The sequence below is a fragment of the Ursus maritimus genome, unplaced genomic scaffold (genome assembly GCF_017311325.1).
Source record: "Ursus maritimus isolate PB19 unplaced genomic scaffold, ASM1731132v1 scaffold_15, whole genome shotgun sequence".
Classification (NCBI taxonomy): Eukaryota; Metazoa; Chordata; class Mammalia; order Carnivora; family Ursidae; genus Ursus; species Ursus maritimus.
The window spans coordinates 23,497,990-23,522,039 of NW_024423897.1; the positions used below are offsets into that span (position 1 = coordinate 23,497,990).

General features: G+C 52.6%; 1 protein-coding gene across 2 annotated transcripts in view; it reads right to left on the bottom strand.

Annotated features, from left to right (window-relative positions):
• AFAP1L1 (actin filament associated protein 1 like 1) overlaps positions 1 to 24,050 on the bottom strand; it is a 60,362-nt gene that overhangs the window by 13,285 nt on the left and 23,027 nt on the right. The window contains exons 1-14 of one of the 2 annotated variants that reach the window (XM_040630431.1): positions 21,336 to 21,352; positions 20,988 to 21,116; positions 19,884 to 19,967; positions 19,012 to 19,109; positions 17,785 to 17,893; positions 13,957 to 14,082; positions 13,089 to 13,300; positions 10,943 to 11,122; positions 8,829 to 8,921; positions 5,913 to 6,006; positions 5,518 to 5,670; positions 4,181 to 4,392; positions 2,344 to 2,489; positions 1,675 to 1,747 (exon numbers count right to left, since the gene is read on the bottom strand). In XM_040630431.1, the coding sequence (XP_040486365.1) occupies positions 1,675 to 1,747; positions 2,344 to 2,489; positions 4,181 to 4,392; positions 5,518 to 5,670; positions 5,913 to 6,006; positions 8,829 to 8,921; positions 10,943 to 11,122; positions 13,089 to 13,300; positions 13,957 to 14,082; positions 17,785 to 17,893; positions 19,012 to 19,109; positions 19,884 to 19,967; positions 20,988 to 21,030 (1,623 nt within the window). In that variant the 5' untranslated portion in view covers positions 21,031 to 21,116; positions 21,336 to 21,352. Of the gene's footprint in view, positions 1 to 1,674; positions 1,748 to 2,343; positions 2,490 to 4,180; positions 4,393 to 5,517; positions 5,671 to 5,912; positions 6,007 to 8,828; positions 8,922 to 10,942; positions 11,123 to 13,088; positions 13,301 to 13,956; positions 14,083 to 17,784; positions 17,894 to 19,011; positions 19,110 to 19,883; positions 19,968 to 20,987; positions 21,117 to 21,335; positions 21,353 to 24,050 lie in introns of those variants that run through there. The other variant, XM_040630430.1, reaches the window with a different exon arrangement.

The following is a 24,050-nucleotide window of genomic DNA, read 5'->3' on the forward strand; positions in this document are numbered from 1 at the left end:
GATCGTGGCCTTACATTTTTAGACTGGGGCTGCACTCAACAGTTTATGGACTACTTCCACCAGCATGTGTCATTTCCTCCTCATACCTTCCTGTTGGGGGCTGCAGAAGGTGCCCCTAACCTGGAATATCTGCTGAGAGGGGAATCTGGAAGTCTTAGCGGGCTCTGGGTGACCACAGCTGATTTATCATAGATATTTCTGTCTTCACGTCATTTGGAAGTATCCTTCAAACTTTCTGAAATTGCTAAATGTAGAGTTCCCAGTTAAGATAAAAAGTTGTGGACGACATCAGCCAATGGTGGAAGTTACATAACTTAATAAACCAGCTCTACATTTTTTAAAATATTTTATTTATTTATTTGAGAGAGAGAGAGAGGGAGGAGAGAACGTGTGAGTAGGGGGAGGGGCAGAGGGAAAGGAAGAAGCAGACTGCCCGCTGAGCAAGGAGTCAGACCCGGGGCTTGACCTGAGATCATGACCTGAGCTGAAGACAGACACTTAACTCACTGAGCCACCCAGGCGTTGCTAAATTGGCTATACATTTGTGCATGAAGAGTATTAAGAGCACTCAGAATCCAGTCAGAGCTCAGGGAACCAAGAATGGGATATGATAATAATATAATATAATAATGATATTGATAACAATCGTACTAGTTACTCCGTGTGAGACCTTCCAATGTCTATGTGCTGCTAAGCTCTTTCCATACAGTATTTCACTTAGTTCTTGCAAGGACCAATCAGGTAGGTGTTAGAGTATTCATTTGAAGCCAGGAAGTGAGAACTAGAGAAATGAAGCCCAAGGTAACCCAGATTCAACCCTGAATCCAAAGTTCATGCCATTAGGTACTAAGCTGCCTGGTTACTACTCTCTGCAACTGAGAAAGATCTCAAGCTGCATCCATTGGTTCATCTGAATCTGAAAAAGAACATATAAGCAGAAGAAGGATGGCTGGAGAAGTTTCTAGAATAGGGAGTCTTAGAGGTGATAGTTTGGTGTCATCCGGCACTGTCCAAGGCAGGGGTCCTGGCGTGCAGACATGTGTGCTTTCCATGGCAGCTTGATCCTTTTTCTCTCCTCCAGCTGTGAGGCCTGACCCACCCACCAGTGTCTGATCAGAATGTGGCTGTCTGGCTCTCCCGTGGGAGGAAAAGACATAGGACACGCTGCCAGAAGCAGTCTGTTCATGTGATGGCTACCGAGGCCTCACTGGCATCTCCTCGATTTAGTGAGAGAGACAGGGAGACTCTGTCCTGGGAGCTGAAGCCCAGACTGTGACGCCACCAGGTGATGGTCTATGGGAGTGGCCACCCAGTTAGTGCCCCCCCGCCCCCTGCCCCCGAGGCACCACTGAGTCAGCAGCATCAGTTCCCAGAGCAGTGACCCAGTGGAGAGCCCAGCACTTGCTCAGACCAGCATAGTGCTTTGCAGTCTACAGAGTCCTTTCCTCTTCCTGATCTGGGGAGCTTTTCGCTGTACCCCCCTGCCTTCTCTGCCAGGGATTCCTTACCTGGAGCCATGATCTATGATAACGAGGGTCCTCCCTCCCCTTCCAGCTGCTGGTTAAATGAAAATTATCCCTGAAGCACAGGAAAAAAAGGAGTAGTACCAGAGAGAGGGACGAAGAGCTAATCAGTGGCCTTTGCCATGTTCCCAGCCCTCCCAAGGGAGCGCACCTGTATCTTTTCATAAGGAACATCGTCGTACACACGGGGCTCAGGCCATTGATCCTGGCAGGATCTTGCGTATCTAGAAAATACAATGAAGATGGCAATGATGACGACATGTTGCGGCTTACAGAGCTTTCCTGTCTACTCTCATTTGATTCCGTGATGGGTGTTGGGAGGTTAGTAACAGCAACCATGCCAGGCAGTGCTGGGCCATGGCTGTGTTAAGGGCCTCAGAGGCAGGGACCCACACGATTCTTACAGCAACCCGAGAGGTGAGGAATTCATCTCCTCCATTCTGTAAGTGAGAACACAGAGGATCCGAGATGGCAAGCAAACACCCCAAGCTGTTGGTCGTGAGAGCCGTGACTTGAAGCCGGCTCTTCCAATGCCTGTAGCAGCCCTGCTGGCCGAGGGTGGGAGGCGCTGGGGTTCCGGGGCCTGAGAGCCGAGCCCCCGTCACTCACGGAAGGGCTTCTGCTCTTTTGCTCATTGCATCCACAGCTTCCCCCAACCCTGGGCTACCTCCGTTAGCCAGCTCTCTCCTGCCTGCTGCACCCACTCGGACTTCCCAAGGAAGCAGAGCCCTCCTCAGCTCTTCTTCCCTTCCCGCCCAGCGCCCATGGCCAGACTCAGAGCTCTGAGAGGCTGCGGGGGGCTGCGGGGGGCCGGCCTCACAGGAAGGAGTTGCGCCCTGCACTGACGATGCTGGTTAAGGTCTCCACGTCCACGTAGTCGTAGTGCAGCGCCTCGGGAGTGACTTTGGAGCCCGTCTCCACCAGCAGCAGCCCAAGCCAGCGGCCCATGTCCTCTGAGCAGTTGGCCTGAGGGAGAGGAGGCACAGGTGATGAGTTCACTTTGGTACTGTTAGGGCCTTAGGCCACCTGCTCACTCTAGCCAAACCCGTATTTGTACAGTACCGGCTGTGTACCCAGTACTCAGGGGTCCAAGAGGAACAGGGCTGCAACACCCATCCAGAAATCCAAGTGGCTTCTACCCTTTCTTGATTCAGGTTTTGGCTGTAATGCCTCCTCCTCAGAGAAGCCCTCCCTGACCAGCTCTCTAAGACACACACCTTCACTCACTATCCTCAGAGCCCTCATGACCATTGAGATGTGAAAACAGCATCTGGGTGTTCCCTGAAAAAATTTTTTTTTAATTTACTTTTTTTCTTAGAGGAGACTATTTCTCACATAACCCAATTGATATTTTCCCCCTATAACTGCCAATTATTTGTAGTACTAGTATACAGGAAATCTGCCAAGAAGTTGCTGGTTAACTGAACCATTTATGGTTAAACGAACCATTTATAACCATTTATAACCATAGTTCTAGGTAGTTCTCATTTAAACAGCATTCTTACAAAATCAATGGAACACACAAATGCTAGACTTGAATAAAGGAAGCATGCTTCTTGCTGGAAAGCTCTGTGTTTAATTTAGGAGAAATAAGGGACCTATCTCAACCTATCAAAAATAAAAGTGAGTGACAGAGGCAATATTTCTTGAAATTTAAGAACTGGCTGAGACAGTGGGTACTGGGCAAAGCAAACAAGATCAAGAGGCTGGGTTTTTGTTCTAGGATCAGACCAAGAGGCCGCTGACCCCCTTGCAGCCTTGAACCAAGCACCCGGCTGCCCTGGTCTCAGTTTCCCTGTTTGTAATGTGAGGGGGTAGTTCTTTAATTTTCTTTCCAGTGTTTACATTTTAAATCCTAAACAGCCAAACGAGGGACATGTAGAGGAGAGGCTCCACACGCATCGTGCAGGACCTCAGAGAGGAGGGCAAGTGCCACTGGGTAGGAACGACCGTGAATGGGGGGAATGAAATCACATTTTCATTCAGCCATTTGTTCAACAAATAGTGATTGAGCCCTTAGTATGGGCTGGGCATCATGCTGGGTTCTGGAAAAACCAAAAGTATGCAGAACAGGCATGGTTACTGCCTTCACGGAGCTTAAAGCTTTCAACTCAGTCTGGAGAACACCTTTCTAGAAATGAAGCTGCTTGGTGGGAGGCGCAGGCTGCTTGAAGGGCAGCGGTGTATCTGAGGGGGCCGGCCACTTGGGGGGAAGGTTTTAGAGGGGAGTCCAGAATCAGACCCAGGTTAGATAAGACCAGATGGCTTTCAGGCTTGGGATTTTAAGACAGGGGAGAATAAATAAACTTTGGTTCTAGAGTTGCCAGATTTAACAAATAAAAATGCAGAATGCTTTGTTAAATTCCACTTTCAGATAAACAACAAACACTTTTTCAGTGTAGGTATATCCCAAATATTGCATGGGATATACTTGCATTAAAACCATTGTTGTTTATCTGAAGTTCTAATTTAAGTGGCTGCCCTGTATTTTAACTGGCAGTTGTTCTTGGTCCCTTGGCAGCAGGTGGGCTTACTTTCCCTTCTTCCTCGGTCCCTGTAATGTCAGTTAGCAAGGCCCCCAAGACAAAAGCCCACACCCAGGCCGAAGCTCCTCTCAGCCGCCCCCACCAAGAACCACCTGGATTCTCCGCTCTCACCTCCAAGATGGCAACCTCCTGCAGGTTGCGAAGAATCCTGAAGGCAAATGGATGTCTGGGCCCGAAGCCCGGGGCCACCTCACAGCCTCGGAGAGCAATGGCATTCACATGGGTCCGCAGGTCTGTGTGATCCTTGTGGAAGTACAGAGTGCTGCATTTCAGGCGGCACCAGCGTTCCTTCCAGCCCTGATTCACCAACACATTCAGGTAGCCTGGGCGGGGGACACGAGCAGGGTGACCTCCTGACAGCCCAGCCCTGGGGAAGCCCAAGGTGGGGGCTGTGAGTCTGCATGGGTCTACACCCTGGGGACAAGTGCCTGAACAACCCTCGTTCTCTAGCTGGGAAGAGCCCACTCTTTCTGGGACTGTGGCCTCTGGTACCCTCTTCTCCCTGAGTTTCATTTCCTTATCTGAAATGGGGACTGATAACCACATTCGTATACTGCTCCACAGCCTTTGTACCATACCCAGCTTGGTGAAAAGGGCAGGGGATACTGTAGAGGTGAGTAAAAGACACAACTACTATCCCTTTTGCCTTTCCTCCGCCTGAAATAGCGGCACTATTAGTGAAAATAATGGGGGATGCTGACACCTGGTGGCAGCATGTGGGAACAAAAGTGTCTAGCCAAGAGAAAGAATTCTACAATGAGCAAGGCACAGGCTGATGACCAATGGGTTTAGAATTCACTCTCAACACTTTAGATTTACATAATTTTTCCCCATAACATGGACTGATTCACTGGTTACAAAAGAATTCTTTACAGCCATGTGATTCTATAATATTTTTTTCAGGTTTAATGGAACATAACTGTATATCCAAAATACAGAATTTTCTGTTGGAGTCCAGTACACGGAACACTGCATTAATGAGAACAGAATAATATGTCTTCCCTTCCAAACTATGCTCAACCCACATTGAAGGCATTTATAACCATGTTTCACTCACATTGAATGCATTTGTAAGTACTCAAATATTTTTATTCACGAAATTTCCTTAGGAGACTGGGTTGTAACTTACACACCTGGCATGTTATGTGCTGGGAGGGAATCAGATACTCTCCTCCCGTCAGAGTGGAGGAGACTGAGATGGGCAGTGATTGGAGCTGAGGTCACAGGGAACACAGAGATGGGGGAGTCAGGTGGCTTTTCCTTTTGCTGAGTGTTTGGGCCTCACCGGAGGGAAGTGATGGAAAGGCATGGATTGTTGATGGAGTGGGGGTTAGGTGGGATTCTCTCTGCCCTGGGAGCAAGGTGGAAGAGGCCTAGAGGGTTTTCTGGGTCACCCCAGGGGCCCACAGCAGCACTGTCTGACTCTCCTCCCGGTGCCCAGGACCCACCACAGCACGGAACCTCCTCGTCGGGGCAGGATGTCTGGGGGTCGTCAGCCAGTGGCTTCTTCTTGGAGAAGCTGATGATGCGGGTGATCTTGCGGCCCGCAGCCCTGCTCATTGAACCCTTCAGCTCTGCCAGACTGCTCTTCTTCCCTTTGCCTGTTGCCATGGTGATGGGTTAGGGGAAGGGAGGGAGCCCCAAGTCCCAGATTCACCCACCCCAGCCTTCCCAACGGCCCTTTCAGCCCGCACATGCAGCCTGGCTGCAGCTGCAGGTGTGGACAGGCCAGGTGACCGTCCCCAGATCTCCAGAGTGGTCGGAACCTGCTTTGCACCGTGTCCCGGTGCAAGGCCCCTCCCAGCTCTGGCATTCTCCGGCCTGAGCCCCCAGAGGCTCCTACCGTGGTCGCAGGCCTCCCGGCGGCCTAGAGTAGAACAGTTGTCACCCATGCCCAGGCTGTCCGAGTCTGAGGTCTGCTTCTCTTGGGACAGTCTCTGGGGAGGGACACAGACAGCCCCATGTCAGAGGGCACACTCGGAAGCCCCCCTTTGTTGTTTCAATCCCTCCAGCCTCTGCACACAACGATTGCCTAACAAATATTTGTCAGCCCCTCTCCTGAGTCTGGCACTATTCCAGGTAGGTCTGGGGAAGACACACTGGCTGAGGACTGTTGTGCCTTCAAATCTCTCACTGTGTCTGGGGAGCCAGGCACCTAGTTGTAATGCACTGTAATAAACTCCTAGGATTTCCCATATTCGGTAGGAGACAGGGTCTGGGAAGGTATTTAAATGGGATACTAATATAATGCAACTGGTTTAGGAAGTGACCTCCGGTGGCATCGTGGGGACAGACTGTCAGCCACATAAGAGAGTGTCATCCTGGGCGAGGTGAAATGTGGTAAAGGGAGGAGCTAAGATGACAAGATGTAGAAAAAGGGATGATGAGAGTTGGCGTGTTCAAAATAGTTACGGCAGCACTTGTGAGCGGTGACAACAGAGGGGTTGTCATGGTCCTGACTCGGTAGGAGGGCGGTGAAGACAAGTGCATGCGCCATGGCAGCAACTCCATCACAGCCAACACGGCTTTACTCCTATGCCAACTCTGGCCCCACGCCGGTCTGCCCAGCCATTCATTCGCTCACTCAGACAAGGTCTATTAAGTGCCTACTACGTGCTAGGGAGGTGGCGAGGCAGAGTCAGATGGACCTCGGAAAAAATTCCGTCCTTGGTACCACCTGTTAGTCACGGCAATGCGGGAAAATCCTTTCCTCTCCCCAAGGCTCAGTCTTCTCGCCTGCATCACACCCTTTCCAGGGAGCCAGCAGACGGTATCAGCTCTCACGCTTGCGTGGTGTGCTGCCACCTCGCTTTGCAAAGCTAAACGGTGCCAGTCAGACTGGGGACAGGATTCAAGTGGCACCAACCCACTTAAAACATAGAAGAACAGAGCTCTGAGGCCTCTCCACCTTTCCTGCCAACGACTTCCCAGACCAGGCTCAGGCATGCTTTGCTATAAGCACAGAACTTGGGGGCCTGGAGAGATAGGAGAGGCCTTGGGCTCCCCCAATTTCCAAAGGCTGGAAACATGGCAACTGTCAGAATTGGGATCGATCTGTTAAAAGTATAAAGGCTCTCCCCTGTAAATTGTGAAACACCGTATGGTTCTATTTGACCTGCAGTGGTAGACGGATGGTAAATTTTTCATCAAGCTAGAACGCAAATACAAAACACACTCTGAGCACTTTGGAATGGACTTAACGATGGTGACACTTCGCATGCAGGATTCTGTGGAGAGACACAGCCACCAATACCACTCACTTCAAAAATGCCACCCTCAACCTTTGAGCTGCCCTCCCCCGGACCCTCAGCCGCAGGAACACTCCTCTGCACAGGCTAGCTTCCCCTTCTTCCACACACACCTGGGCCTGCACCACGCATGACCTGCAGGTGCGGGCATGTGTACACACGTACACACTGTCCACGTTGCGTTCCTTCAGTCCCTACGAATGGCAAGGGCCAGCCTCGGCCTGGCATGAGAGCCCCCTACCGGCCCTCTCCCCGTGACTGTCTGCTGACCCCACATCTTTGCTTCTGCTGCTGCCTTGCAGCCCCTGACCCTCGGCCCACCTCCGCCCCCTGCAGTCTCATCCATTCTTCAAAGCTTAACACAGATGCCATCAAACCACCCCCTCTCCCTTCACCCCTCCAGCCAGCATGAACCCCCGTCCCCTTCACTGCAGCTGGAAAGGTCCTGGAAAGGACCACTCTAATAGGCCAACGGGCCTCCTTCTGTCTGAGTCCAGCCACACTGGCCACCTTCATTTCCAGGCTTCCTCCTGCTCCGGGCCTGCTCCCTCTGCTTGGAATGCCCTTTGCCTCCCCTTCCTTACTAGCTGTTCACCCTCATCATAAATGTGCCCTCTCGGAGAAACTTCCCTGATGCCTGAGACAAGAGCAGGCCCCTGGCAGACGCTCCCAGGGTACCTGGTACTTTTCCCTCCCAGTGCTCCCGTGCTCCTGCGGGGGAGCGCAGGGTGCGTGTGTGTTTCTGTTAGCATTGCGCCTGTGTGCCCAGCACATCGCCTGGTACACGGGGCTCTCGAACGACTCGACAAGCAGAGCTCAGTTCGCCCCCCTTGATAGATGGGGTGGCGAAGTCATCGAGATCCAGGCGTCTGGGTATACATACTCGCTCTGCTTCTTCGTAACTAGGGGACTTGGGCTAAGCCTCTCTCTGTCCCAGCTTCCTCATCTGAAAATGGAATTCATCAAAAAGTTGTCATAGAAATGAAAGTAGGTAATACATGTAAAGCCTACGGGACAATGCCAGCCACACAGTCATATTCTAGAAACACTAACCTTTATTATATCACGCAAGACTCGTGTGTGTAGGTTTGGGGCTTGATTACCCACCGGCACCCAGCAAAGCGAAGGCAACTATCGCCTTTTCCCGGCTGCCTGAGCAAGTGACCACTTCACTCGCATCCCAGTGGGGCACACTCCTCTGACAGCTTCCGATTCGCTTTTCATGGCTCCATTCACCTGTGGCCTCCCCCTATTCTGCCGGGGTTAGTTACTCCCTCCTCTGGCTCACAGAGTGCCTTGGACGTGGGTGTTTATTCGTTCACGCATGCATTCATTCAGTAGATGTGGACTGAGTGCTGACCGTGGGCCAGCTCCACGCTGGGCACACATGGTGTGTATGGTACCGCTACAGGGGTCTGGCTTCACCACTGGCCCGTGGATCCCCCCGGGGCAGAGCCTGTGTTCAGTCCCCGCTGCCTGGCACAGAGCAGACCTCGCGGAGACAGACGTACCTTGTCTAGGTCCAGCTTGCACAAGAGGACTGGGGATCTGGGCACGTCTGCCCCCTCTGTCGTCCCCGCAGGCCTGCTCACCTCTCGGATGACCTGTGGAGAGGATACACGGCTGTGAGCACCTGAGCAGGGATACTGTGGAGGCAGAAGGAAGAACGGGGTCTGTGCACTCAGGGCCATCAAGCAGCGGGGTTGAGATCCCTGGGCAGAGGGGATGGGTTGATGTGGCCTCCTGCACATTGGGGTTCAAACAGGCTTTCTGCTGTGTCTACCCCTTGAATTGAAAAGAGAAGGGGCTGGGGAACAAGAGGCATGGCTTCTAGACCTGGCTCTGTTGCTAATCAGTTGTGTGGCCCTTGTGAAAGCCACTTGCCTCCTCTGGGCCTTGGCTCCCCTGTCTGTCACATGGGGATAATACTGTCCTCTGCTTACGTCCTTGGGTTGCTTTAAGACCAGTGAGATAGTGGGTGCGAAGGGCCACATGACTCAGGATGCCCCACACAAGCACGAGGGACTGGCTCCTGTGACTGTGCGGAAACTTTGCAACAGCCTGCAGGCAGCCGGGCTGTCCCCTCCGTTTCAAAGACGTGGACATGGAGATTACAGGGCACTCACTCACACAGCAGTAACATCCAGACCATGAAATAATAGCGGCCATCACCTGTTGCTCACCCATCGGAGGTTTTACGTGGATTATCCCGTTGTGTATTATCCCGTTGTGTCCCCACAGCAGCCTCGAGGGTCAGAGACAACTGTGATCCCCAAGTCACAGAATAGGATGATGGGGCTCCGAGAAGCGAAGCCGTGGTTGCCTGCCCTGAACCTCTGGGCTGATGACCTCCCCGTACCAGGACGTCAAGACAGTCTCCAGTCCAGGCTTGACTCCAGTCTCAGTCTCCAGTCTAGGGCTCCTTCTTCTGACCCACCCGCCCCTGAGGGCAGAGGCTCCCCCAGCAGGCAGGTTCTCTCCCTTCCTTCCCCTCCTGAGACAAAGATAATGAGCAGCACTAAACCTCCCAGGGGGAGAGCTGGTTATCACAGGAAGGAAAGGAGGGTGAGGCGGGAGGGAGATGTCTTGTTTCTTTGTTCCAGCAGAAGATCAGAGGAGGAGGGAGAAAGGTGTTGAGGGGAAGCGGACAGGGTGCGAGGACACAACCGGCGGTTGGCCCGCGGTAAGGGACTGGGGGTGGGGTTTCCACCACCATCACACAGTGATCACTTACAGTTACTGGGCACTTCCTGTCCGGCGGGCACTATGTTAAATGCTCTCTAGAATCTTGACATGAACCATTTTACAGAAGCGGAAACTGAGGCAGAGATCGGCAAAGTCACTTGCAGAAGATCACATAGCCAGTAAGTGCCACTTAGGCCTGGGACCTGAGCTCAGATCTGTGTGCCACCAAAGTCCTCCCTTGTCATCACTGTGCCACCCTGCCTATGGCCCTCAGAGTAGATTTCCTTGGTAGCTTCTAATCTTGGCCCCAATGACTTGGTTGGGTGACCTTTGGCAAGTCACAGAAGATTCCTGGGCCTCAGTTTCCTCATCTGTAAAATGGGAATGATAAGAGTCGCATTGCAAAAAGCAAAGGAGGTCAAGTATGTAATGATCTTAGCACAACGCATGGCCCAGAATACGTGCTCAGTACACAGTAGCTAACTGTTCTGCAATCGGAGGCAAGAGGTGGAAGCTGGAACACAGGTGGGGGTTACGAGGATACACATTTCACCTAAGACAGGAAGGATTTTTCCTTTTTTTATTTTTTAAAAAGGATTAGCTTATCTAATGATAAAATGTGTTTCCTTCAAAGCTCAACTCCCCATTCCAGGAGGCGTACATATGCAGGCTGGACCCGCCCACAGTAAGGAGGTTAGAAAGAGGATTCAGATCACGAGAAGGAAGGCAGTACTCCAGCCTGAGGTCTGTCTCCCGGAGATGTCTGAAGCCCACTCCCCATGTCAGCCCTCGCCGTCCAGGCACTGGGCTCTGATCGACACCCGTCCCCAGAGCAAGGCCTCTTCTTCCAGGGACTGGAGCCCACCTGGCTGAAAGCTGGGCCTGGGGGAGGGGGAAGGAAGGGCAGGGGGGTGGGCCAGAAGGTACAGGTGCCACGTACCTTCAGCCACTCCTCGGCTTGCTCCCGGCTCTGTAGCGCCAGCACCAAGACCTCGGTGGCCCCCTGGGAGAAGCGCAGCTCGTGCCTTCTGTGCCGGCTGTCCTTGGGCACATAGGTGACGCTGCAGACATCCAGCGCCAGCCTCAGATGCGGCTGCCGGTCCTTGGAGCTTTTGTAACACTGGACAGGAAGAGAAGGGGTCACCCTTCTGGGGGGCAGAGGAGGGAGATGCCCTCGCACAAAGGGGGAGCTCGACCTCTCCCCCTGCACCCAGCCCAGCTGTGGGCACGGCATAAAGACAGGGGCTGTGGCTATTCAACCCAGAGAAGAGAAGCCTGGAAGGGGGGCATCTCTGGACAACCTTCAGATCTCAAGGGCTACCGAGGGGCCCTGGGGGCACGGTCATCTATTAGGAAGAGGCAGATTTTAGCACAATACTAGGAAGACCATTCTAGTCTAAAGAACCAGAGAAGAAATAGGCTGGCTTGGAAGGAAGCCAGCTCCCTGCTCTTAACGCGCTTCCTAGCACGAATGTGGGAGAGAGAATTCTAGCAGAGATGGAGGGCCGGGCTTGGGAAGTTAATAGTTTTTCAATAATGATTCTCACTTCCCAATTCTTACTATGAAGTCAGCATTACCTTGGTACAGAACCTGACAATGACATTACAAAAAAGGAAAATGATAGGCTAATCTCAACATGGTTGCAAAAGCCCTAAAAAAACCCCCCAAAAAACCAAAAAAACACTAGCAAACAGAATCCAGACACATATAAGAGCATACTGTATCAAGACCAACTAGGGTTTATTCTAGGATTGCAAGAGTGCATTAGCCTTCAAAAACCAACCCTGTAATTCACCATATTAATAGAAAATAAGGAGAAAAGCCGCATATCTCAATAGAAACAGAAAAGGCATTTGGTAAAATTCTCCATGCACTTATAATATAAAATAAAATATATTTAAAATATAAAATCTCTAGCAAACTAGAGATATAGAGGGAAGCTTCCTTCATGTGATAACAAGGAGCTTCTACAAACCACCCATAGCAAACATCAGCCTTAAGAGTGAATTATTGCAACTTTCCCTTCGAGCTCTGGACTGAGACAAGGATGCCGGCTCTCACCACTTCTATTTACATTGTGCTGGAGATCCTAACCGATGCAATATGTCAAGAAAAAAATGGCATAAGGAATGGGAAGAAGTAAGTCATGACCTTTGGACTGCCTCTGGCCTGGGTGAGTTTTTCACTGCTCCAGGATGAGAAAAAGTCATGTTTCAAATGGCTATATGTTGGGCAAGCTTGTCAACAGATTTTGGGGGTAAGGAGCTATTAAATGTTTCTGAAATGATGTCTGTATTCCTACTCTGGAATTAAAGGTACATTTTCTTTTATGAAATGATGGTGATGAGAAATGGCAAATTAAAAAAAAACAACAAGAAAGCAAGTTCCATAGTAAGTGCTGCATGGGCTCCATTTTAGAAAAGGCAGATGTATGGAAATGAGAGTGGAAACATGGATATTAAAACTTAATGGTGAGCTCTTTGTCAATGGGATTTTAGGTGGCTTTAAAAATCATTTTCATTATGGTTTTCTCTAGTTTTATATATAAACACATTTAGTTGCATCATGAAAACAATAACCATTGTTTTAAACTGATAAAAAATTCATTCCTGGGGGCACCTGGGTGGCACAGCGGTTAAGCGTCTGACTTCGGCTCAGGGCGTGATCCCGGCTTTATGGAATCGAGCCCCACATCAGGCTCCTCCGCTATGAGCCTGCTTCTTCCTCTCCCACTCCCCCTGCTTGTGTTCCCTCTCTCGCTGGCTGTCTCTATCTCTGTCGAATAAATAAATAAAATCTTTAAAAAAAAAATTCATTCCTGGTGAAGCAAAAACTTGGTAAAGTCTATATCAGGTCTTGGAGTGTGCGTGTGTGTGTGTGTGTGTGTGTGTGTGTGTGTCCATTCTGCTCTAGTGGGAAAGGCCTGATCTCAGAAGCACTGAGCCTCTTCGCACAAAGCAAGAGGAACAGAGGAAGATATCCCTGCGCGCGCGCGCACACACACACACACACACACACACACACACACACACACACACGTGTAAGTCCACGTGAGGCCTAGAAGCACATTTCCACGGCCACTCACCAGGAGCTGGTCCTCCTTGATGACGGTCAGCTGCTTGGCCCACTGCCCGAAGCGCTTTTTCCGCAGCAGGAAGGCACATATCCTGCAGTCCCTCACCAGGTGCATGGAGGCCTCCTCTGAGGGCCACTGGTGCGTGGGCTGCGCCCCTTTCCCTTCCTCCTCCTCCTCATCATAGGACTCGTAGGAGCTGCTCATCGGGTCAGAGTCATTGTCTGCGGGAGCCACAGGAAGGGACCCGTTACTGTGTCCTCGCCTGGGAGGCACCTTCTTACCCTTCTGCAGGTGTCCTTGCTCTGGGATTTGAGAACCAGGAGGGGGAGGGCATGGTGATCTCTACACTCTCTCACGGGCACTGTGTTGTCTACATTTACCAGTGGCTTTGCGATCTCGGTGACTTCACTTCTCAGAGTTTCGGTTTTCTTATCGGTAAAATGGTCACAGTCAATGACAGTATCTACCTCATCAGGCTATTAGATCAGTGACGGCAGAGCGTTCAGCCCAGGGTCTGGCACTCGGTGAGTACTCCACTAACACCAGCTACTGTCATACCCTGTCATCTTCGTGTCCTTAGTCTCAGGTGATTCTCACAGCACCCAGCAAATCCCCATTGTATACAGAAGGCAACAGGAGGCTCCAAGAGAATAAATGACTCATTCAAGGCCAGTCACCAAGGGTCAGGGCAAGGGCTAGATCCAGGGCTCCCGACTCCCATGCTGGTGGCCTTTCCACTGAACCCTGGGGTCCTGAGTACAAGGGCTTGGGCCTCTGTGGTGACCTAGAGGGGCTGGTATGCACGTGCATGCCTACGGCCAGGTCCAGGCCCGCTCTCTGAGGACGGGACCGTTCTGAACACCTTGCCGGTACTTACAGGAGTTCTTCAGCTCCCCGTTCATCCTGGTCGCAGGGTAGCTACCGTCCGCATCCTCGTAGTAGCCATCCATGATGGAGTGGGCTGGGCTGCAGCCATCTGTGGGGTTGGCAGAAGGAGCGGCACCTTGGAGAAAAGTGGGCAGACTGCAGGGGCCGTGTCTGGGGAAGACCCCAGACACCCTGCCCCTCCTTGGGGAAGAGAGAGTGCAGCTCCCCCTAGCTCCCTGGCCAGGGTGAGGGGCCCCTTCTCTGCCTGTCATCTGCTCTAGCTCCCCAGAAGCTCTCTGTGCTCCTGTCACCAGGAGCTGCCCTGCTGGGCCCTGTCACACCTCCAGGCCTGTGTTCCTGCGATTCCATGTGCTCTCTTAGCTCCTGCCAAAGAACTCCTGCTCATGCTTCAATACCCAGCTCAAAGATCTTTCTTCTGACCCTCTCAGACAGAGAATGGGCAGCACCTCCTCAGTGATCCCACAGCAATGGTGTGTGTGTGTGTGTGTGTGTGTGTGTGTGTGTGTGTGTGTGTGTCTTGGTCACAGCCCTAGTCCCTGATCTGCAAGGAGTGGTCTCCAGCTGCCTGGGCTCAGCCGCCTTCATCTTCTGCCACCTCAGTCCTTCTGCTCCCTTCCTCATGCATACGCGCCCTCTCGGGACAGTGATCGTCCTAAACCTCTGTGACACGGGGAGCAACTGGACTAGAGGAGCGAAAGGTTGCACGTACAATAGTGAACACAGCACACCCCCACTCAGGGGGCAGCACAGAGCCGGGGTGGGGGCTCTCTGAAATTGTATTCTGCATCAGAATTACCGGGGTCTCTTTAAAATGCAGATCCCTGGACTGTCTCCCTAGAGATTCTGATTCACCAGTGTGGGATGAGCTGAGGAATCTCCATTAAAAAAAGAGCCCTATTTAATAGGGCATTTAAAAACACATACAAATAGAAACTATATGGATTGGATTAAAAAAAAACAATTAAGGTTATTTTGATGCAGATGGCCCCTGAGGGCACACTCTGAAGGTCAGTGGGTTAAGGGCATGTGCTTTGGGTTTGACCAGATTTGAGGTGAAATCTGTCACGACCATTTATTGGCCATAAAAGCCCCCAGTTTCTCTGCATTTCAGGGTCTTCGCCTTACAGTGATGAGAGCAGTTCGCACCTCGGACTAGTGATACAATGCACATAAGGTCTTGGCACATAGAATGTGCTAGACAGATGCCAGATGTCATTATTATTCCATCTCCGTTGACTCCTACACTGCAGGGAGGTAGGTATGAGCCCCATTGTACAGATGGGGGCACTGCGACCGCACAGCATTTGTTAGTGACAGAGCCTGCATGAGAACCGAGGTTGTCAGCTCAGGGAATAGATGCACATCGCCTCTTCCAGGAAGACTTCTGTCACGCAGTCCAGTTGGCTCTCATACCACACTGTTCTTCAAAGTGCTGCTCTGGGCTCCCAGCCCCTGCCATGCATCTGTTTCCTGAGGACAGCAGCACTCAAACTCCCAGTGCCTGGGATACCTACTGCTATCTCCCAAGTGATGAACACAGCCTGCCTTTCCCAGCAGGTCCTCTGAGGCCTCACATGTCGGCAACATCGTGTGAGATGGATGGGTGGGAGCGGAGGGGGGCGGGTGCGAGGGGGAAGAGGGAGGGGACACCCAGGGCAGCGCTCTTGAACACCTGGCAGGGCTGGACCCTGTGTCAGAGGAAGGATATTCCCTGATGGGCTTGGCGCCCTCTCCCTGGTCAAGTTCCCGGCCTTTCCTGAGGCCCGCCCTTCCCTCCTGCCCCAGGATCCCCGCTGCCCCATCGGAGAGGAGTGTGAGCTCCCTGGGGGGTGGGGGGGTGGAGGAGCCTCACCCGTCCCAAGGGCCTGGACCTGGGATTCAGAGCCAAGCAGCCCTTTGTCCTCACCTTTCTCTCCTGGCTCAAGTGGGTAAAATAGAACAAAGTCACCTGCTTCCCATCCAAACAGCTGCCTGCAGCCACACAGACTGCAAGACTTTCAAGGCTAAAGAGAGCCACTGATCACCGGGGACAAACCCACCATCTCACTTGGTTTTAACTAGTTGATTAATCCTAACAATAATATACCGCGGTAGCCCAAGGAGGCAAAAACCCAACTGTCCATCAACTGACTGAACAAAATGTGATCTATCCATTCAGTGGACTATGACGTGGCCGTGAAAAGGAGAGGAGTACTGATTCACGCAGTGATGCGGCTTAACCTTGAAAACATTATACTAAGGGAAATAAGCCAGACACCAGAGGCCACATGTTGTATGGTTCTATTTATGTGAAATAGTCAGAATCGGCCAATCCACAGAGGCAGAAAGCAGATTGGTGGCTGCTGGAGACTCAGGGGCAAAGGGGAACGAGAGCAACTGCTTCATGGGGATGCGCTTTTCTCCTTGGGTGATGAAAACATCTGGGAACGAGGTGGAGCCCATGGCTGCCCAACACGGCGAGGGTACTCAATGCCCCTGATTGGACACTTTTAAAGTGGTTGAAATGGTCCGTTTTATGTTATGCATATTTTGTTACAATAAAAAAATATATGCCCATGGTGATAAGCACAATCAGTACAAAAGAGTATGAATAGGAAAATAGGATATTCCCTTCACCCAGATTTCTATTCATTTCCCACAGGGAAATACTGTTCACAGCTTCTTGCATATCCTAGAAAAATTGTTAAAATGAAGGCATGAGGGTATTCTGTGTTTGAGATTTTTTTCAACGAAGGTTTCTTGGGATTTATTTCTGATCAACACAGACAGGCCCATTTTATTTATTTTTTGGCAGGTGGAAAATATTCCACTGTGCTCCTGAATGACAGCAGAGCACCACGTCAACATTATCTTGCAGAAGTTCAACTACAAATGCTGGGTCACCCGAAAACCGTAATACAGTCTCTTGTGTGTAATGGTTAAGTTCCTATATCCAAGCCAGTGGCTTATCCGATCCTGAAAGAAACAGCTCTTTGTTTTAGTGCCGGAAGGAAGCCCATGGAAAGGTGAGTGCAAGTCCAAAGACTCTCCTTTGTGGCCGATTTAAGAGAGTTTTCAAAGGTAATTTGTACCAGCGCCCTCTAAATTATTTTCTTGTGTTCACCTATCAGTAAAAATGTAACTTATAATGTACTTCCATTTATTTATGGGTCAATTATGTATGTACAGGAACAGACCGCTCACAGGCACTATGCTATTATTAGATTGTAAGTGCTAGAACTCTGAAACATTCACAGAGAAATTTTAGAAAGAAGTGTTGAGCTAAATATAAGTAAAGCTTCTAGTACTTCTTCCTACATCGTTTCGTGAATTCCCTGGGGCGCCCACACTCCACTCGGAAGACCTTTGATTTCGGCCACGTGCTTTTTTATCCTACGAGTTGACTTTACAACTTAATCTGCCCATAAGATGTGGCCGGGCTGGAGTAGACACCGGCTCCCCGGGTCCACCGAGGAGGAGCAGCCGGGGAACACCAGCCGCAGTGCTTGGAACCAGGACGCAGGGGCCGTCTGTGTACTTCCGACCCCGCACATTTATATGCATGTATCCAGCCGCTTTCTTATTTTCAGGGTAGGGAAGGGGATGGTCCAAGGCTGCACAGATGGGGGGGAGGGGGCCGGAACCAAGCCTCTGATCCCCTGGGGCTACGCCCACTGGCCTCCCCCAGGCCTTCATTGGAGCGGCCAGGGGCTCAGGCAGCTCCTCCCCAGGATGTGGCCAGCGATGGGTGGGTGCCGGGCTTGGAGCTCCAGCCCTAGCAGGCCACACGGGAGGGAGCTTTATAGGAGAGGAGTTCCCCGGGGGAACCAGAACTTACTGTGGGAGCTGATGTACTCAGGGGACTTGCCCGGTCCCAGGGGAAGGGCCTCCTCATAGTAGTCCTCTGGCGGGGGCCTTTGGGGAAGCGGTGGAGGCAGGTCTGCTGCCTGAAGGGGGACAAAGGAGGCAGATAAGACCAAGAAAGCCAGGAGAGCAGAGGGAGCGGGTAGAGATGGGAAGGAGGCTGGGGCAGAGAGAGGCAGGAGCCCCAGGAGGCCGGCCGCAGTCTCTGAATGTGAGGCTGGAACTTCCGACAGAGTGGCAGGAGGGCCGAGGCGGGGAACCCTGAGGGTTTGCTAGCTCCTCTATTTCTTGCCCGACTTATTTCAGCATCAGGGCTTCTCGGTAAGATCTAGAAGTTTTGTGGAGTGCCGCAGAGACGTAGTGAGGCTTTTGATTAGGTAAGCACATGCAGAATGATCAAAACCAGCTGTGAGTTCTGCAGTGCTCTGCAGCCACGTCTACACACCTGTGAGAGGAACAGCAGGACACGTCTGTGGAAGACACATTATCTAGTGAGGCAGCACGGCCTCATGGCTGGGAGGTTAGGCTCTGGGGCCAGGGCACCCCTGCTTCACCGGGATTAAGCTCTGTCACTTACTAGTTGTGGGCACTAACGTGTCGCTTACGCTAAGCCTCAGTTTCCTTACCTGTAAAATGGTGATAATGGGGTGCCAACCTCATTCCGTTATTGTGAGCATGTAAAGGACATAGTGAGTGGTCAACAACTGGTACCATTGGACGGTGATGGTGTTAGTGAATTACGCACTTGATGGAGAATGTTTGATGTGATTATGGGCCCCTTGCCTTAATTCCGTGGACATTGGCTGGGAACCCTAGATATGACCCAAACCTTTATTTATAAGTGAAAAACAGGCTCAGAAAGGGGAGGTGATTTGTCTAAGATCACACGGCAGCAGGAGGCGGGCAGAGGGCAAGAGCTTTCCCCACACTCCACGTTTATCATGGCAATCAGAGGTTGGGACAGGGAAAGTCCTTTGTGCCTGAACGGACAGATCAGTTCACCACGTCATCCCTGCTCAGCATGGGCACAGGGAGCACATCATGAGTCACTGAAATGTTCTCACAGCCTGTTTCTCCCCCTAGAACAGGGTCCTGCATAGCCAGGAGGGTCCCAGGCATTAAGAGGAGAGCTTTCCTGGCCACTTCAGAGGGACAGAGGGCTGGAGGGCCAGAGGATGTGAGAACCCAGGCCATGACTCACATGTCTCAGAGATGGGCTCTTGGCTGGCTCAGGGCTGGCTCCTTTGCAGGGCTCCCCGTCATCCTCTGGCATATCCCGGAGGTCGCTCAGGTCACAGTCTACCGAGGGGCAGGCCATTGGGGCAGAGAAAGCCAGGGATGAGCATGGGAGAATGGGAAGAAGCCTGGATCTGGTCTCAGGAGGCCTCTACCAACTCCTTCGTTGGAAACCCTGGGCAAGCGACTTTATTACTCTGAGACTCGGTCTTCCCCTCTGTTTACTAGTCCCAGTAATCCCTCGCCTTGCCTGTCTTCCAGGGTTAGCAAGAGGGCCAAATGAGATAATATCTCGTGTGGTACTTCAGAGATTTTCAAGAAGCAGGTTATGAAGGCACCGTGTCTTCCCTCAGTCTCTCTATCCCGGAAACTTTTACCTGACCTGCAGCTTTCTCAAAGCAGAACAGTGCTGTCTTCCCTCGGGATGGAGCAGGGGTCGCACATGCCCTGCCCGCAGCCCCGCGTGGCTGCTCCCATGCCCGTGGTGCCGCTGGCAGCCCCCCTTTCTGCTGGGGGGCAGGACGGCTCAACCCAGGGTTCAGGCGGCCACCACGAGTGGGTGTGAGCAGCAGGAGAGACAGGACCTCCCTTGGCCTGCGCGCTCCTCCCTACCTTCCCTAAGATCCCGGGGATGATTTCCTGTGACCAGAGTTTGACTAGACTTTCAGACCTGGCAGGTCCCAGAGAGGCCAAGGGACCTGCCCGAGGTGACTTGGCGTTGCAACGTTAGAGCCAGGCCCACGACTCATCTGAGGGCCCTTCTGGAGGCGGGGGCAGGAGGCTCACACACGCAGGGAGAGGACAGCTCCCAGCCGGGGTTGGGAGAGGGGGGCTTACCGAACTCTTCAAAGAGGGACTCCACGAAGCTGGGCCCGGAGTGGAGGTCCGCTGTGTTCACATACAGGTAGGAGACTTCCTTGGCTGTGAGGAGATGGGGAGCATGCCAGCGGTGAGGAGGGAGGGGATCTGAGGACGGCCAGGTGTCCCCCTCCCGCCGCTGGGACTCAAACCCGCTCAGGACGCGGCACCGTTGACAAAGCACGTGCACATCCTCAACAAGTTCCCTAGTTTTCAAAATCTGCTCTGATCTTTACAGCATCTCCTTCTTCAAGTGAAAGGCTGCTCGGAGTCCAGTGTAGAAAACAGAATAGAAGGCTGCTCTGGGGACGGCCAGGGGACAGGGCTAAGCATGGTTGGCAAACTGCCGCCCCTTCCACCCTCCCACAGTCCTGTGAGGACCGCTGATGACATCAGCCTGTTTTGTCACTGGAAGTGAGCCTCGGAGAGTCACCCAGTGGTGGCGCCCCCCATCACTCAGGCCCCCAGCATTGCGGGACTCAGTACAGCTTGTCGGACTTTACTGGGCTCTGGGCTGGCCTGGGGTGTCGAGAAAAGGCGGGAGTGGATGAGGAGGCCTTACTGCTGAGAAGACAGTGGGGCAGACCAGCTGTGGGGGCTAGTGGGAGGGGCATGACGCAAGCCACCGGGCCGGGGTACGCCTGGCAGAGGGCTGCGTGCGAGGCGTGTGCTGCGTGTGAATGTCGTGGGTGAGAGTACGTGGGGTGGGACAGATGGGCCGTGTGTCCCGTGTCACGTGAGTGCATATGTGAGAGCATGCTGGTGAGTGTGCGGCGTGTGTCACGTGAGAGGACATTTGTCACAGGTGTACTATGCCGGTGAGAACGTGCTGTGCACACGAGTGTGGTAGGCGGTGTGCGTGTGAGTGTGCGTGGCAGGTGCGTACGTGGCTTTAGTGGGTTGAGGATGGAGGGCTGCAGAGAGCACGGCCAGGGTGGAGAAGGAACAAAGCGGATGAGGACACCGGCCAGGCCGTGAAAGTGTCGCGTGCCACGCCGTGAGGCTTAGGCTGCCTCGTGCCACGGCCCCAGGGGAGTTCCTGAAGGTTCTTGAGGAGCCCGGGGCAGAGGGTGGATGGCTGACCTGGGAGGGGCTGCAGGCTCTGCAGGATGGAGGCCACAGCCATCTTCTTCTCCAGGGCCGTGTCGCTGAGGTACTCGTGGTCCAGGAGGCTGAGCAGCCCCGTGAGCTCGGGGAGCAGCTGCTCCAGGGCTGAGGAGGAAGCACAGCCAGGGCTCAGGGTCAGGATCCCGGCCCCGCCCCCACCCTCCCCAGGCCAGGGAAGTGGGGGCCCGAGGGCAGGGCGGGTGCAACAGGGAGACCTCAGAAGCCCTCCCACAGCTGTCCCAGGGCTGGCCACCCGCCTCCCGAGGGAGAGCTCTGCTCAGTTAGCCATGACATTGCTCTAGGCCTCCCCGCTCCGCCTCAGACCTCATTCGGTCTTGGCCTGAGGCCTGACGCTCCCGGGTTCAGCCTGGCAACTCTGAGCACAGGTAGCCTGAGCAGAGGCTCTTAGGCCTGCCTTCGTCCCAGCATGCCCTCGGCTCTCCAGGCCCAGGGGTCCTTCCTCACTGTGGCTCGAGGCTCAGTGCAGGTCCCAGGCGGGAGGCCCTGGCCATCCAGGACACAGGCAGGAAGGGAGCCTTCCTGTCCCATCAGTTCATACACTTCAATCTCTGGAACCTTCTGTTTCCGGTGCCTTGGTGGGAGCCAAACTAAACATTAACCCTTCCCACCCCAGGCCCCTAACCATTTTCACCAGTCTTTCCCTGCTTTACCAGCGTTTTTCAAACTTGAGTGTATAGAGGAATTACCTGGGGATCTCCTCGAAATGCAGAGGCTGGCTCAGATCGGGGCGGGACCTGAGATTCTGCATTTCCAGTGAGCTCCTGGCCGATGCGGACACCACTGGTTGAGACCACACGGAGTTGCAAAACCTTACAGCACACGGTCCTTTAAAGACTGGAGCATGCCGCAGCCATGATGTCATTGCTGTGTCCCCGTCCCAAACAGTAACTTGGGACTTGGTTCGCCTTAGACCAGCTTTGTACAGTAGTACTGTCCTGCTTTGCAACTTGCCAGTATTCGTGCAGAATACTAAAAGCCAACCATGTTGAACGATTCTTGTGAGCTGTGTGCTAAGCCTTTCATACTTACCACCTCATTTAAGTTTACTACCAAGCATTTTATGGCTCAGAGTGGTTAAATAACTCCTCCAGGGTCACACAGCCAGCGGAGCCTAGACCGGCCCTGGCTCCCTCCCTCACCTCTAACCACAGCACTAGATGGCCTTGCGGTATTTTCTATAACCCTACCAACAAATTTTGAGATCGGTCCCATGATCGCACCTACTTTTTAGAGGAAGAAACCCAGGCTCAGAGAAGAGACGTGTCTTGCTTGCAGTCACACAGAGGCCACCGAAGAGCCAGGCCTTCAGCTTATAGTCTCTGGACTCCCAGCCCCATGAGCTTCTCTCTACCCTGGGCCCTCCTAAGGAAACCACCAGACTCCGACTTACAGTTACAGGGTCTGGGTGTGTTAGACGGGCGATAACATTGTGCATAAGAGAGCCTGCCCTGGCTTCAAGTTCAGGTTCCATTCATTAATTGTGGGACCTTTGCAAGTTACTTAGCCTGTGACTCAGTTTCCTCCTCTATACAGGGGGTAATAATAGCACCTGCCTTGGAGGGTCACTGAGAAGATTAATTAGGTCACGCATGAAAGTGCCTTGCCCTGTAGAGAGTAAACGCGCACCCCAAGTCGGCTCTTGCTTCTGTCCTTGTATCTGCCATGCCGATCTGTGATGTGTGGGTCTCTAGGAGTGTCTGCTCCGGCAGCAGGCTGTGAGGCCCGAGACGGGGTAGACTGTTCTGGGAATCGCAACTTCCTTCACATCTAGTCTGGGGGCTGCTCAGCGCCGGTGCTGCATGTGTGTTCGATGAGAGAGGGCATGAGCAGATGACCATGCCAGGACTCCCTCCAGCCCAGGACTTTTTAAAAAATAGAATCATATGTATAGATAGTGGCACTTGGTGGAAAAAATGTGGTGGCCGTCTCTCTGTGGCATTCCGTCATCACCTTAGATGTGCCGGCAATGAGCCAGAGGCTGATCCCCTCAGCTGCCACCTCATGAGCTCTCTCTGCTGCTGGGCTCTGAGATAGGGGCTGTGCACGCCTCATCTGTGAGCAGGTCCTGCGGGGAGACCTGTGTTCCAGAGTGTTCCAGAAGAGGACTGAGGCCGGGGCACAGTGTGAAAGACGGGCAGCCAGGCTCAGTCCATGGGTTTGTGTGATTCCTAGCGCTGTGGAGTCGCACGATGCCAGAGGGCGCTCCTGGCCTCACAGCCCCAGTGCAAGGGACCTGGAGGCCCTGCGGCCTCCACAGTCCCAGCCCTGGCAGTGCCACCTGAGCAAGGCTTCTGGGTCGGTAGCTTTCTCACCTTGAAGTAGGAAACCACTTACAATCATAAAGTCATCTTAGGTAAATTGTGGCTGTTGCAAAGGAAATCTTTACAAATGGAATCACAGACCTCCCCGGCGCCCTCGTCAGAAACACCTCAAGTCAGTTAACTCGGTTCGAAGATATTTACTGAGCACTAATTATGTGCCACTCGGGGGATTTGAAAATAAATAAGATATTGTTCTAGTGCGTACGCTCCCTCCCTCTCTGTCTCTGTCTCTCTCTCTCACACACACACGGACCCACGCGCAATTACTCACGAGCAAGGCCGTGGTAAACGCTACTGGGAAGGCACCGCGGGGGACCACGGGAGCTTTCTCGTGGCCTGCAGCCATGGCTCCTATTTGAAAAGTCATGACATTGCTCTGCTATCATGTGGGAATGTCAAGGCTATGGGGGGCAGTGACTGTTGATCCCTCTGAAACTTTTGGCATTGGGATTCCTTTGCACATTAGAAACTTATCAGGGACTCCAGAGAACTTCTGTTTTATGTGGGTCGTTGTTATCAATATTGACTGCATTAACAATTAAGGCTGAGAAAATTTTAAGCCACAGAACACACAGGCACACAAGCCAGGGCCTCCAGAGCTACCGTGTCATCACACACGACACAACCTCTGGAAAACTCCACTGCAGACAGAGACAGAATGGGAGTGAAAAAAAGGCATAATGGTTCTGAGTACTAC